The sequence below is a fragment of the Vicugna pacos genome, chromosome 6 (genome assembly GCF_048564905.1).
Source record: "Vicugna pacos chromosome 6, VicPac4, whole genome shotgun sequence".
NCBI lineage: Eukaryota > Metazoa > Chordata > Mammalia > Artiodactyla > Camelidae > Vicugna > Vicugna pacos.
Genome location: NC_132992.1, coordinates 60,744,132 through 60,761,143, shown reverse-complemented (window position 1 = coordinate 60,761,143; position 17,012 = coordinate 60,744,132). Strand labels below are relative to the sequence as shown.

Here is a 17,012-nt window from a genome sequence, read left to right as displayed (position 1 = left end):
AAAATCAACCTTTATAACACTTTGTATCTCCTTTTATGAAAGCATAAAATGTACTAGTCACTAATTGTTTAATAGTGCAGCAATTTCACTTTGAAAGAACCATAATTCATTTTATTTCATGTGGACATGTTATTATTAAAGAGAATAACATCTAGAACTAAACAAACACCTAAACAAAGTACATTGAACCCAGCTGCAGAACTGTGGAAACTGTGCTTAATAAGGGTTTTACTTTAGGGGATTTAACAAGGAAAACAAAACAAAACAAGAAACCCAACAAAAACAGATAATCTCTGTGCAGAACTACTGATTGAAACACTCCATGTGAAAGACCGGTTTCTTTAATAAAAACAATTTTCAGAGCACATAAATTAACGAAAAGTTATCACAGTACTTAGATTCTTCTTCCCAAGCTAAAGTAAGTTTTTCTGGTGCTAGAGTTCCAAATAGCATTCATTTAAGGTAAGTTATGAAAAACTGAGGTTATTTTCTAATAACACAACCATATAAACTTCAAGGGTCCTCTTTGTGGAGTTAAAATTTCAAAATCCAAAGCTAACATGTAGAAAAAAAATGAATGACAGGTCTACTCATTCCCCTTTTATAAAGTTTCTCAGAAATATTAAATACTTCCAGGCTCTGAAATTTATTTCAACTCTAACACAGACTTAAAAGCAATATTATAACTGGTCTTTGCTCTTTAAGTCTTATAAATGAGAAATTCAATAAAATCTGAATGGCTTTATTTTAAAACTTTTGACTGTTACTCTTGAAAATGTAATACCTTTTTTTAAATTCAACAGAATATTGAGAGTTTATGATACCTCAAGGCAAATACAGAATAGAAGGAGGGAGTATAATAGGTTTGGGGATCACTAACAAAATATGTGAATTAACAGAGGCCTCAAAGAAAAGTATATTTTTATGTAAAATAATATTCAAAACCCTCTGTTAGATTTTTTTCAATCCACACATTAGATAAACTCCCAAAAAAAACAGGATTCTCAAGTAACAAGATGTTTCACTTACAATTCATATGCAGTATATCCGGAAATAAGTTTAGCATTTGGTTTCCCAAAGCTAATCACCTTCCTATATTCCTCATTTCTGCTAAGTACACACCTACATCTCAATCAACTCAAGCTGAAACTTCAAAGTCACCTTTGTTTACTCCCTCTCCCCTGCCACATTTCCCTTAAATTAAAGCAATTAAGTTCCATTAGCATCTCTACCTATAAATTTACAAACTTCTATTATTGAGGTTACTATTCTAACTCAGGTACCCAGTGAAGAAGAGAATTCAAACTTCATCTAGAAGGATTAGTAGGAATAAATGTAAAAATTTAGGAGATGAGATATGAGGGCTGGAAAAGTGAATTACTTGACTAGAGGTCCATAAGCAGAAAAAGACAAATTTCATAATAAAACACATAAGCAGTAAGTACGACGTGTGATAGAGAGGTATACACAGAGTATAGTGGGGACAGAATTGATAAGAGTGGTAAATTCTCCTTGCAAAGATAGAAGACAGGTAGAGTTAGAAAAGATTTCATATAGAGTGTTATGGGAAAGATAGAAGACAGGTAGAGTTAGAAAAGATTTCATATAGAGTGTTATGGGTTGAACTTGTGCCCCGACCCTTGGCGTCGCTGAAAATTCATGTATAATTTATATCCTGCCCTCTTTACTGGTAATTCCTCTATATCAGGGGTTCTGCATCCAAGGATTCAACCAACCTTGGATTGTGTGGTAACGTAGTATTTACCACTGAAAAAAGTCCCTATGTTAAGTGGACCTGCATAGTTCAAACCTGCGTTGTTCAAAGGTCAACTGTATCTATCATTATAACGTTCTTAGATAATTAGAAATTCCTACTCTAAAATAATATAACCAGTCTAAAAGAAATTATTCTTTCTAATACTTTCTAAATTATTCTTTCATTGCAACTCTCAATATTATTTCTCAGCTTAAAACTATAAATGAAAAAAGCATTCACTTGAAAAGAACAACCTTCTATTAAGCTAAACAGAGCTAATACAACAAGTTACCTGCCCATAACTATTTTGCATGTAACTTCTGATGTACCCAGAGAAGGCTACTGGACAAAGAGAGTAATTTTTATGGCACACTGATGGTCTCAGAAACGAGACACTTTTCTATGGAAGCCAGGCTGGATATGAATGGAATGGAATGTCAACTCCTTGAGAGTTTTACTGAAGGAAAGAAGTGCCTAAATGAAACACTTGAAGACTATAACAAGGAAGTCCCTCTAAATACAAGATGAAAATACAAGCTACATAATCCAAATATACCTGTATCATTTTTACCAATGATTACAAATTCCTGATAAAGTACCTCACAAACAATTACCTGTGTTTTTCCCTGAAACTAGAAAGTCATGTTGTACTGAAGAAATGATAGCTAAATTGTGTAAGTTAGATAATTAAATCTCTGCATGCATACAATTCTTTTTCATTTATAGAATATATTTTAATAATGCCACCAAAATTATTTTTACTATAGTAATATGTGTCTCGTACCTATATGCCTATTACAAATATTAGTACTTTGGGCCTAAATTTCAGCTAAAGTCTTTATAAATGTAACGAGTTTTAGAAAAAGACAGCTTTTTAAAGGATCATGTTTAAGTACTCATTTCCAATACAAAAGAAGAAAATACTAGCAACCAACCAGCTTTAACTTATTTTTCTGAATGACATCTTTGTTTTCCTTTTGGTATATCTCCATTTTCTTTTTGGTGTTGTCCAAATCCACATTGTTGGTCAAGTTGAAAACTGCATCAGAAAGGAAACACTGACATGAAACACAGTTTTAACTTAAATCTTGAGTAGGAAATAAAACCAAATATTCATCACAGTGACTTCTTAATTCATCAGGCTGTCATTTGTTCATCAGCTCTATTTGTATCTTTTTACTAACTACCTATTTTAGAGACTAGCTCTAGCTCAACAACTATATTTTCTGAATCAAATATAAGGAAAGACTGTCAGACTATCACAGACTATCTAAAGATGTGAATCACCCCAAAAACCTAAGATATATGCTTGCCATAATCACATTAGATTTGATTTTTATAGTGCCCGTTCTAACTTTAAAAGCATAAAAAAGATTGCTTAGATTTTTTTTTTTTAAATAAAGTAAGCCTGGGATCTACTACACTGGTCAGAATCAATATTGAAAAGAACCTGTGCTCCAGAAACAAAAATTATCCAAAGGAATAAAAAATATTATCAAACAAAAACAGGTTTTATTCTGATCTTCAACATGGCTAGCAACAACCTTGAATCATTTCCAATACAGTCAGATCTGGAAAAGTCTGAAATATTTAAGAGCTGAAACTTAGAGAAGGTAAAGGATAATCTGGCATCAAAATTTAAAATTGAAATAATTTAGTAAGAGAAGCCACTGAGACATGTTTAGATAGGTGATAAATTTTCAGAGAGTTAGAATTGTCTTTTTATAATTCCAACTTAAAATAATTTGAATTATACATGTCTTACTCCCTTCTAAGTTTACTTACATAAATCAAAAGGTTGTTATAAATACTTTGAACAACAACAAAAAAAACTCTTTTGGTATATATAAATTCATATTTTAAAGTACCACCCCACTACCTTACCCCTTTCAGTGTTTGTATCAGCCTGTCTAAAGAAGGATCCATATCATTAACTTTCCTGTTCCATAATTCAATTCAGACCTCCCTTGGCTTCCTCTGTAATTTCTGTCCAACCATTATTAGCCCTTCTATACCTTCTCCAATTACTTGCCGCTGCTTCCTCCAGCTTATCCTATAAACAGGTTTGATCTACCCTAAATAACTGCTCTACTTTGTGTTTCTACAGATTTCTTTCCCATCTCACTCCTTCCTTTAGCTAATAACCATTTCAAATAGTTCTTAAACTTTTGCATTATAGAGGCGTATAAGAACTGAAAAGTAATATTGAAAGCCCAGCAGAGGCGTATCTGTTTTGTTGAGTAAGGCCATCAAACATACTCAAAAATCCAATCTAATCCATAGTTTTATTTTTATCTCCTCAAAAGGCCAATTTATTTCAGAGCATCAATTAATCATAATCATTGTTGAAAATTCAAGCTAATTTAAGTAAGTAGAAAAAAGAAGCAATATTCAATTATATTATATACAATTTTAAAACTGAAAGAAATGAGAGAAAATGAGAAACAATAGCCCACTAGCTATTTCTCCAACTTTTTTACCACAAAGTAGAAAAGAAAATAATAACAGTAGTAAATCAAGGAATCTGTCTAGGATGCAATATACGGCATTCCCCATAAATTACACACTCACCTAGACGCAAAACAGTCAGAGAAGGAAATAAACCAAACTAGCAATAGCCCTCAGAAAGGCAACTGTGACCTAGTAGTTAATATAGTCTGACTCCACTATCCTTGCCAACCACTCACAATTTACTCCCTGTACTTAACAGCCATCCACTGAGCCACCAAATCTGATAACCTTTCACAACCTCTACCACCCTCAACATCTATGCCCACTTAACAATTTTGATCACTTTTTTTTCCTTAGCACTTCCTTCGTTTCACTAATTTGTTAACATGTTCTCCTCCCTTCCTCCTACCACTCTAACTATTCACTCTTGCTTCCATCTTTGCCTCTTCTTGCTTTCTAAGTAAATCTATAAGATTCTGGCTTTTGCCCTCTTTCCTCCCTCTATGTTCTTTGGGTAATCTCATCATTTCCCACAGTTTCAACCAAAGAAATGCTAGGAAAAGTTGACACTACCTCAAAGTACATTCTAGAAAACCTAACACATAATCATCTCCCAACCTGCTCCTCCTTGTAAATTCTTTACCTGTAAATGATATGACTGTCATGCTACGACACCTCATTCATCTGACACACTCTCTTTTGTACTCCATAAGCACCAGCTGCCAAATACTACAGATTCTACCACCAAAATCTCTTTAAAACTACCCTTATTTCCAATGTACCCTGCCAATACACCAAGCCAGGATCTTACTTCTCCCTGGATGATTTATAATCTCTGACTTAATTTCTCATCTCCAGAATCTTTGCCTCTTTCCCTATATCCTAATCCCACCCATATTATACACTGCTGCCAGACTAATATTTTTGAAGCATACCTCAAATCACCTTCTACCTCCACCACCCTACAGTCCTCTCTCACCCCCTCTGCTTTCCCCCTTTTACTAGAGAAAAAAGAAAAATCAAACACTTTTAGAATTCAGAATCCTTCACAATTTGGTTATAACTACTTTCATCTCCCCTTAATAAAGACATATTTTAAAATTAGACAGCTCTGCATTTCCCAAATGTTCTACATTTCCTGCTGCAGTTCCTTTAATCATACCATTGCCTAGAATGCCTGATCCCTCTTTTTAACTATTGAAAATATACCCAATCTTCAAATGTCTACCCAAATATTACCTTTCCCATGAAGTTCTCCTTAATTCCCCTAACTAGAAATAACTTCCTTATAAATGTTGAAAACATTGTTCACAGATTATGTAAAAATCCCTTTCTACTCTACACGACATGTACACACATACACAGCATTCTTTATTTTGCATTTCATCTTGCACTCAAAGATCATATTTTATACAATCTCTGTATCATCCAGACATAAGGGAAAGAAGAAAGGAAAGGAGAAAAGGATTTAATGATCATTTATTACATTCCCAACACTATGATGTTCTGAGCACCCAAAAGAACTTTGTATTCAAAAACTAACACTCATTGGGGAGATCACCCCTACAACACACAAAATTGAAGTAATAACACAAGACATGATCAAGTAATAATAGGGGAAAACTAAAAGTATCTTTGTTTCACTCATTAAATAATATTTAGTATTATGCTGGTTGTTGAATAAATATTTATTAAAGGAATAAATTACCCTTCCTTTTAACAAACTCAGCTACCAATTAACCCTTCTAAAACAAAGTTCTGATTATGTCATTAAGTCATTGAGTCACTCAGTTCACTCACTGTTTCTGCATCCACAATGATTTAAAAAAAATCTAACCTCACTTCTTACATTACTTTTTCCCCTGCTTTGTGAGTTTTACAGATTCCTCAGAGCCTCTTCGAGAACCAAGGGAAAGAGAGATTAAGCAATCCAACCAGAGTAGCTTTCCTTCATTTGTTTTCTGGAAGTGATCTCCTTCTCAAAATTCTGCTTAAACATTATACTCTGCAGTGTATGTGTGTGTGTCTGTGTTTAGTATCTATGAAACATCTCACAACACCTACAAAATATGTATGACAGGCACTATGTCTAGCATTTGACCTAATTACATTATTTAATCCTCCTAATATTGTTATGAGATATATAAAGTACTACGGTCATTCACACTTTACTGATAAGGTTTAAAGACATTAAATAACTACATCCAAGGCATACAACTAGTAAGTGTTGAAACCAGGATTTTAATCTAGGCTGATTCCAAAGCCTGACTTTTACCTACAGTGCTAGTTTTATTGCTTCTCTCCATACCTGAAAACCACTGCTAGCCCAGTTCAGCTATTCTCTGCATCTAACTGTACAGGCCCCACACCTTTCTATCACCATATCTGTGATCAAACTGCTCCCAGAGGACCCACCTCAGTACCAGCCTCAATCCAGAACAATTGTGAACAGCCATACCTGGCCACCCTTCTATAGCCAACTTAATCATCAGCTTTTCTTTATAACTCACTCTGCAGGTACAAATCCCCTACATTTCTCTATTCCTGAATGCTCACAACAGATTACCTAATATAATTCTGGTGGCACTAACCCACTTTCTACCCTGTATAATTATTTTCAACGTATGTACCAACCATACCTATTTGACCTAATAGTGTGTTCCTTGAGGGCAGATTCTAGAACTGATTCAACTCTATCACTCCTAGCATTTAAATAAACTTCCACTACATATCCATTAGAATGGCCAAAATCCAGTACACTGATGACATCAAATACTGGCAAGGATGTAGAGCAACAGGAATTCTCATACACTACAGCGGGAATGCAAAATGGCACAGCACTTTGGAAGACAGTTTGATAGTTTCTTATAAACAAAATATAGTTTTACCATACAATCCAGCCACTGCACTCCTTGGTATTCATCCAAAGGAGTTAAAAACTACGTCCACACAAAAGCCTGGATGTGAGTGTTTATAGTAGCTTTATTCATAACTGCTAAAACATGCAAGCAATCAAGATGTCCTTTGAGTAGTTTGAATAGTTTAAATAGATAAATAAACTGTGGTATATCCAGACAATAGGATATTATTCAGCACCAAAAAAAATTAATAATAATAATATTAAAAATAATAAGCTATGAAACCATGAAAAGAGATGGAGGAAACTGAAATGCATACTACTAGGTGAAAGAAGCCAATTTTGCAAAGGTTACATACTGTATGTTTCCAGTTATATTTTGCCTCTGCAAAAGGCAAAACTATGGACAGTAAAAAATCAGTAGTTGCCAAGGGTTGGGAAGAAGAAGGGACAAATAGGAAGAACACAGAGGAGTTTTAGGGTGGTGAAATTCTTCTGTATAATACTACAATGGTGGATACATGCCATTAGACATTTATCCAAATCCATAAAATGTACAACACCAAGAGTAAATCCTACTATAAACTATGGGCTTCAGGAGATAATATGTCAATGCAGGTTCATTGATTATAACAAATTTATCACTGGGGTGGGGTATGCTGATAGTGGGGCAGTCTGGCACAAGGGGTAAGTAGGAACTCTCTGTAGTTTCCACTTAATTTTTTTGTGAATCTAAGACTGCTCTAAAAAATAAAGTCTATAAGAAAAGGAACTTCTCATCCTGTAAGAGCTCAAGAAATGCTTGTTGAATCATTACAAGAGGAAATAAATAAATAAACTAATACTGGGGGTGGGGGGGACAGATAAAACAGGTAAAAAGGATTAAGAGGTACAAACTTCCAGTTTAAAATAAGTCATAAGTCATGATGATGTGATAAACACATAGGGAATATAGTCAATAATGTTGTAACTATTTTCTATAGTGATGAATGGAAATTGGTCTTATTGTGGTGATCATTTCATTAACACATAAAAACATTGAATCACTACGTTGTACACCTGAAACTAATATAACACTGTATGTTAATTATAACTCAATAAAAAATAAAATAACAAATAAACCAATGCTAATATTTATAATTATCTTTATAAGTATAGATTTAATTAAAATGATGTTTATAATTACAGAACAGAGTTATACAGAATGGCAAAGTAAGCAGATGTGAAACTACAGGAACAAATAATCTTTGTTTCTTATGGTATGAATCTACCAACAAGTAAAAGTAATCAAATTGATATCCTACGTTGAACTCTACTAAAATGTTTAAAGCAGTTTAAAAAAAACTTTATCAGCAGCCTAGACAATAAACTATTGATTTAAACTCCCCAATAAATAGAACCTAGAAACAGTAAAGTTAAATCCTAAGTGAAATTTATGTTTATATACAATTCCTTTTTTTAATTCTTGTTAAAACTTTATGATAAATTCCAATGAAACTAAAACAACCAATTTGTTTTCTTCATTTTTTAAAAATTTAGAAAGCAAAGGTAATAGCAATATAATAGATGCAAATCACAAGTAATACAAATCTCTTCCTTTAAAAAAAAATAAAGAAAAGTGGATTACTATTTTGAAAACTTTTCAGATGAAGCAAGTCTCATTCATGCCACAATGAATCAGGTTGGTATAATAGCCTTGAAGAAAAAGGAACAATTTTCTACAACAATAATTTGGCCCTTTATCTGGTTACTGGTTTAGCTCAGATGTTGACCTTCCTTTAGTCAAGTATCAAAAGCCAACAAAAAACCTATTGTATTTTCTAAAAGATTTAACGTTATTTAAGTATAATTTCAAAGTCTTTTTGACATCCAGAAATTATAATTAAAGCCCTTAGGACTTTCTCACCCTTTTAAAATAAGCATACTCTGAACCAAAAGAATAATCTGTTTATTATGAAACTAAGGACAAACCTTTGAGATAATCCCTGAGGCCAAAAGGAACAAGAATTTTTATGTTTAGATTGTCATAACCAGAGAAAAGAGCCTATTGTTAACGCTATAAGAAAGTTCATCTTCATGTGTGCCCCTTCTATTACAATTTTTATACCATTATTCAAAATTCTAATATTTAAAATTTTTTAAATTTGTGATGGTCAAAGGATTCATAATGAAACTGATATAACAAAATGACCAATCCCCAATTATAAGTCCTCAAACACTGACATCTCAGCCACTCTACCAATTCTATTCCTTTCACTCCAGGCCTAACCATTTTCAATAGCAAACTTTCTACCTGTAAGGTCGAGTTCCAACTCCTTTAAGATCCTTTAAAATACAGCTCCAACCTACTTTTTCTTCTCTCATCATCCACTATTCTACCCATTAGCACCCCATGTTCTAGACTCAGACTACTAACTATTCTCTGAGACTACCAAGCACTTTCATGGGCTCTGAGAGCCAAGAAAACCCATGTTCAAAATCTGGCACCATTATTTACCAGTAATGTGATCTTTAGCACAATACTTAAACTCTCTGTGCCTCTTCTCTATATGAAAAATAGAGATTAAAATGCTTGTTTCAGAGTTGTGAAAATTATGCTTTTGATTAACACAGAGATAGCCAATACAGGTATCACAAACATCCATCTAATCATCTTTAAAAACATGAATAAGACACAAAGTAAACAGTTACAGAAACAAGATTTTAAAAGGAAGTTTAAAAAAAAAGTTATATTTATACCAGAACAATCAGAACAATGACATACAACTAAATGGTGGAGTCACCTTAACAAAACTTAAAAGGGCTAAAACAGTCTTTCCCTCATTTCTATACTCTCTACCCAACAAAACAAAACAATAAAAAATAATGACAGTTCTCATGCTTTATAAAGTGTTGCTTCAATATAGATAGCACAATAATTAACTCAGTATTAAGAAATAGAGGTAAAGTTTGGCAAAATTCAAAGAAGTAGTCACATTTGAGTTCAACTGTTCAAGGTCAGAGTATTTTAATTCATCTTTGCCTGCTCTTCGTAACCTCACCTCCCACATGAAATTAGTCACTTGAATATTTTAGCTCTCAAACATCCATTTTATCTATCTCCTTCAGTTACTACATACTCCAAGCAGCCATTATTTCTCATCCAAACTGCTGCAATGGCCCCTAAAAACAGTTCCCCAACCTTGAGAATCTCCTGTCAACCAGTATCCTGCTGGCTCTCTACTGGCCATAAAATAAAATCTTACCCTCACAGTCTAGCTTGCTCTCATTAACCTAGGTCCAGTCTGTTTCAAACTGCATTTCTAGTCATTCCTCATGTTCTACCTATCTATAACGGATCACTTGCCACATTCTCCAACACGCTAAACACCCTTATGTCTCTGTGACTTTGTCTGCTGCTACAAATGTTCTTCCATCCTCTTCCTACCTGGTAAACTCCTATTCATCTTTTAAGATCAAATTCAAATGTGACCACTTCTTTGAATTTCACCAAACTTTACTTCTATTTCTTAATGCTGAGTTAATTGTTTTGCTATGTATATTCCCGTAACACTTTATAAATAAATGCCTGTACTATTTTGCATTTGATTATAATTACTTTGCATAATTATCTCCCCCTTTAGAGTATAAACTCATTGAAGGCAAAGATCATATATCCTCAGCTAGCAAACAGTTCACACAGAACAATATTCAGCAATAGTTTTTGCTAAATTAAAATTCAGCAAATATTTGAATATTTGAAAAATATTTGAACTGAGCTGAAGTTCAGAAAATAAACTATAAGTCCATGAAGCTAAGTCCCAAACTTCATCAATATCTTCAAATACAACAGAACTGTTCTCTGTCCAACATGATCAGGATTAGTAGTTGATTACTTAGAAAAGTCTGTTAAAGGAGGGAAACATACATACATTCCTTAAACACTTTATTTTAACTTAAAACATATATAAGTGTATAGGCATTCTCTAATGTAGTAATAGTCAAGGTATAGTCTGGAATTCTGCGTCCACCTAGTATAAACCATACCTATCATCTATATTGTTCAGTTTCCATCTTTTTAAAATGGACCAAGAACTTGAAAAGAGGAATCCTTCCAAAGTTTTGCATTTTTTTCCCAACCTTATAAACTACTTACTTAAATTACTTAGTTACAATAACATAGAACTGGCATAAGGTTTGGTTACCAATGCAACCAACTTGATACATAAGTGAACTGGTGAGAGAAGTACATAGGTGTACTTAAGGACATCTTCTAATGGACAGGATTCATCATGCATTCATTATGCTTTGGGGATCAGTCAATACATGTTACAGAAAGACTGGGAAATATCAGTTACTCCAATGAGTCAACTAAGTAGAGTTTGGTTAAGAGAGTGTCAACATACTGCAACTAAAGATAGTCCTTCTTGAATATATATAATAGCAGAATCACTTTCAAGTTAAATGCTCTGAGCCAGTTTCCTTATCTGGTAAAGAAAGGATGACCTATTGTATAGCCCTAATATCCGGACTTACTCTTACCTATCAATCTTAGCTCCCACTTCTGAACATGATGTTGCCTACAGGCCCTTTGGTTGTTCATATCTTTAAAGGTAATTAACCTCTTTGCAAAAAGTATGTATTTTTTAAAATCATGGCTCAACTAAAACCTTGTTCTAGAACCAAGATCCTCTCTTCCCCCCACCTTCTTGATCCATCAGTTTCTTTTACTTATCCTACCTGCCTGCTTAAACTGTGAACATGTATTCAACTTGCTCTGTGACATCTATAATCTTCTTTCCCTTTATTGCCTGATCAGACTTTTGACTAATCATACTGCCTTTAGAATAAATGTAAGTTGAGTTTCTTCCTGCTTACTATCACACTGCCTGTTCCATATCGAACACCTATTTTTAGCCAGATTTCTACATACCTGCATACTGGCTCATTTCTTGCCTATCTGTTTTTGGTGTATCTTCTCAGTCTATATCCTAACTTTTCTACTTTGCCTTGGCACTCCCAACTCTTCTATCTTTTCAGTTAAAATCCATAGCGATTCATGGTTGCCAAGATTACAAAGTGCAATGAATACAATTAGAATGAAAAAGCAATGGCTCCAAGGCACTAAAGTATCCCAGAAAAAGCTGAAATTATGTTCTATACGTGCTATTTGCTATGATATAATAAATGAACTTAGATATTTTAGAAAAATTTCAATAACAGTTGAAATAAAAAGATTTCTGGGTTTTTCTCAGTTATCAAAGAAATTAAAGGAATCAGAGTACCTTATTCTTTAGGAATTTGAATTTTCTAAAAATTTACATATATAAATGTTTTAAAGAAAGATGAATTTTATTACAATCATATCTTAAATAATAAATAGTATGCATAGTATGAGTATAGCTTGGCTATCAGGTTTGAGAGAAGAATAAGATAACTGTTTAATTCTCTTGGTCTTGTTCTAATTTTCATAGTCTGTAATTTTTGTATTATTTCCAAACCTATATTGAGTAGTAAGAATTATGGCAAGTTTAAAAAACAGTATCAATTTTTTAAATTGGTGTATAGCCACCTTCAGACTTTTTAACACCCCTGAAATGTTATTTAAGAAGAACAGAAACAACTTTCTTTTGATGAAATCTTCTTTTTGACTAACCATAATAGAAGGAAAAAGCACTAAGATAACTCTAACTTCTGATTCTAGAATAACATTGAATAATAAAATGCTGCTTCAATAGTCAGCTGCTTCAAAGTATTTTCAGATTACTACATGCACAGAAGCATAAATGATAATAAACAATGTACAGCTTCTGTCACAATGGATACAGTTAACAAAAATCCTATTTTTAAAAAACCTGAATATTTTTCTTTATCTTACTCTAATACATCATCAACATACAGGTGAAACATACAGATGAGCCTTCCTTCCCAGCTATAAAGCAGTAGTATTTCTATTCATCATATTTTTCCTAGACAAAATGTTTATACTTAATATATCCTTAAGTATACCTTCAATTTAACAAACACAATTCAAGTGCAATGGAAAGAAATTAGGTAAACATCAGCTACCACAACAAAATTTGTCATTGATTTTTATATGAAATGTTCTCCTAGCCATCTAAAAGATAAAAGCACACAAGCTAGCACACCAAAAGTACAAGCATTAAAAACGTACCAATTTCTTCCACTTCTTCCAGGAAATCATTATATTCTCTAAGACTAGGAAAATCTTCTTCCCTTTTATTGTATCTTTAAGAGAAGAGAAAAAAATCAAAATATTCCAAATCACTTGCTTTCAATATTATCTAATTGGTTTGTTCTTACCTAATTCATATACGATACACAAAAAAGGACTGCTTACTGTGTAAAACAGTTTTCTTCACACCAGGTTTTTAACTAGACCAAGAATGTTGTTCTTAAATTCTTATGACTACAGAGAACGAAGAAAATCAGGAGACAATGTTACAACATATAAAATCCTTCTTAGACTTAAGGGAAAAAGAAATTAGGACCCTGAAGGAATGAGAAACAGCTTAAATGAGGTCTACTATTGGAAAGATGATATTGTTTACTTCTTATAAATAGATTTACTAATTTCCAGAAAGCTAAAAATTAATTCAAAAGACACCTTCTTGCTTTTCATAAGTTATAGTCTAAATAATGATAGATCAAGAAAACCTATAAATATTGTAATGTACCTGTGAAGAATTAGAAAACCACAGGGCTTAATGATAAAAGATAAGAATCTAAGAGAGACTATCTCCCAGAAGTAATTCAAAAAATAAACGAGCAGCTTGGGGTACTGATAAAGTAACACCAGTTAAGTACCTAGAAAGATGCTGCTAAAACATTTGTGACCAATCTTGAAATGTATACCACCTAAGTAAATAGACAGAGAGATAAATAAATAAATACTAATTCTTTAAATCTGAAAAACAAGAAGGTGGCTTATAACAAAAGGACAGATAAAATAAAACTCAAGATTACTAACAGAGTAAAAAGTTAAATTATAAGTGAAAAAGACAGAGTATTAGAAATATATATGTACACACACAGAGATAAGTATCAAAATAAATCATAGCAAACCATAATTTTCTTTAACAGCTTTCAAATCTCAACTTAAATGTTACCTCCTCAGGCCTCACCTGACATGACTGACTCACAGCAACACTCAGTCACTAACTTCATAGCATTTTTCTCAATTTATAATCACATATTTGTTTTGTTTGCCTGTTTTATTGTCTGTCTCTATACTATCCAAGCTACTATACTACAAGACTTATGAGGGCAAGGTTTGTAGCTGTTACACTCATTTTGTACTTAGGGCCTAATATGTAAACACTGTTTGCACACAGTAGGTACTCAAGATATATTTGCTAATTAAAGAATAAAGCAAATAAATTGTGAAGCCATCAATTAAGAGGATTTATTCTTCTCAAACAAAGGTTAGATAATTAATATTACTGAGTTCTAAGAACTTAACACATTTTTAATGCTGAACAAATACATAGATGAGTAAGTATTCACTTGCCAAACTATACAAATTTCTACAAGCAAATAATTATATCAATTACTGAAATAATTGTTAAAGTCCTCTTTGTGAACTGAATCATTCAAGCAGTAGTACTTACATCTTTAGCACCTTTTTCCTAATCTCAACTTCTTTGTCAACAGTAGGATCTTCAAAGAGTTGTACCCTGAAGTTGCTCTTTCTAAGTGGAGTGCCACACTCAGGACAATTTCCAGCTCCTCTCACAAAGAGTAAATCCACACAACTTTCACACCTATAAGGAGAAAAGTACAATGTAACTTTTAGGCTAGTATTCAAATCTACAAATCTATATATAGTTTGCCCTTCTTTTGTTTTGGTTTCTTTGTTTGGGTAGGGTTTTCTTTCTGGGGCGGGAGAGGGCAGGAAAATTAATCATTGCTACTTAAAATCCTATTAAAAACCTTTGGGAAAAGTTCGTTTTCATTTGGAGCCTACTTCAGACATAAGTGTCTGAAAGGATGCCAGTTTACTTTTACAAATTAAATAAATCTACAAATTTTTTTTAAATTGAGTTGGACTCTAGGAGGATTCAGACAGCAAGATAAGGAGCAAAAAGGCACGTAAAAAAGCAGTCTAGGGTCACCTCCATTCTCAGTCCAGTATCACCCTTAGACCTGGCAGAGGCCTGCACTGTAGAGAGCCCTGCCTACCACAATCACTAAAACAAAGATTTTTTTTTTCCCTTTCAACCTTGTAAGAAAGTTTTTCAAAAGTTCAATAGGCAATTGAGTAAGTAGAAATTATTCAAAAGGGAGAGGTGCAAGCTGAAGGGGGTCCCCCAGGACAGAGGATAAAGAACTGAGAATGTCCCAATATATGCGGAAAAAGGAGAAAATCACCACAGCTTCTGCCCTGAGAAATCCTAGAAAGAGCGACTTATAAAATCTTTAATCAGTTAAAGCTGGCTGCCCTAAATCCACCAAAGTGATTGTCCAGGCAAGCCAGGTTTCATACGTGCATCCCCTCTTGTCTCTCTTCTTGGGTAGTATGGTTTGGGGAAGAGCTTAGAACTTCCTGCAAGTCGAGTCGGAAAATAAAGGAGCTGGCAAGGCTAACCTCCCTGTACAACATTCCCAGGGAACTGACAGGATTAGCTCGTACTTTGTTTTAGATGGGTCCAGGCATCACCCAATCACCCCTGCCCTGCCCTAACAGATCCATGCTACTAGTCAGACTAGCAAGTGGAAAGGCTGACCGGGAGAAAAAAAGCCTCTGGGTCTTAAGGATGCAGGCTCCTGGGAACTCAGGATGCGGTGTTGGAGCTAAGGCTGTGCCAAGGGTATAGCTTGATTCACAACTTTTAAATATTTCAACATTTTGGTATATAGTTCTCCAGTTGTAATATTGCCCAACTCCAGATATGTTAGGGCCACACCAACTCTAATCACTCCTTTTGTAGCATTACTTGAAATTATTTATTTCTTTATGTGTTGATTTTTCTGCAACCTCCACCAGGATGGAAGGCAGGAATCTGCCCTATCTTGTTCTCTATCCCCAGTGTCTGACAGTTAATAAGTACTCAATAAACTATACGTCACCCCCCCCAAAAAAAAATAAAAGGAAAAAGAGAAATTCTAATAAATAAGGGAAAAGTTGATTTCTTCCAAGTATGGAGTTGACTTTAATAACCTAAATGATAAGAATGACACAGGGAAGTAAGAATGTTTAAGGTTGGTTATTAGTAAAACAGTAACATTGACTTCTGCATATTTCCATCTGAACAGTGCCAACAAAAAACCGGGGCGGGGGGAGTCCCTAAGAGGGAGACTAGAGATCACAGCAGTCATTATTAAGTGCAACAAAACCCCATAACATTCACTTGGGATTGGGAAGATGGGGAGTGGTACATTTCTCCAAATCTTTGTGCTTAAATTCAACTGGAGAAGCTGAAAATGAGCACACTTTACACTGACAAAAGATATTTATAGGCAAGGAGCCATGTGAAACACAACTATTGAGCCACAAATAATATCCTGTATTTCAAGGTCTTGGAGAGTAGACTCAGTCGATAATTCAGTTAACAAGGTAATATAGAACCCTTTAATACTTCTGAAAGTCATACTGTAATCTTAAACTTATTATTTGTTTCCACAATCAGTTCTACACTTCTGCTTTTTAAAACTCTGCCTTAAATCATAAGGATTTCAGCAGTATTAAAGATGTTTAATCATCCCGCTCTAGCTTCCCCTTACCCTCTACTAGCACTTCTGCTGGTCTAGCCAGCTTGCTAGTACAGACCTTTACTTCTAAGGGGTCTGAACCCTTGGTTACCATTCTCTTTCTAGGTTGTGGCTGCTCTACTTACATTTACTATAATGGGCTTGGGAGTACCAAGAGATGTCCTAGTGGCTCCCTTATGTGCCAGATATATTCTTCCCTGTGATCATTGTGATGATGAGCCAAGTCAATTACTCTTG

The 17,012-nt window shown here is 33.9% G+C and overlaps 1 protein-coding gene across 1 annotated transcript in view; it reads right to left on the bottom strand.

The window, feature by feature from the left end:
• MNAT1 (MNAT1 component of CDK activating kinase) overlaps positions 1-17,012 on the bottom strand; it is a 171,548-nt gene that overhangs the window by 115,581 nt on the left and 38,955 nt on the right. Inside the window, exons 2-4 of the mRNA XM_006216553.3 lie at positions 14,675-14,827; positions 13,219-13,292; positions 2,692-2,795 (exon numbers count right to left, since the gene is read on the bottom strand). Coding sequence (XP_006216615.1) covers positions 2,692-2,795; positions 13,219-13,292; positions 14,675-14,827 — 331 coding nt within the window. The remainder of the gene's footprint in view (positions 1-2,691; positions 2,796-13,218; positions 13,293-14,674; positions 14,828-17,012) is intronic.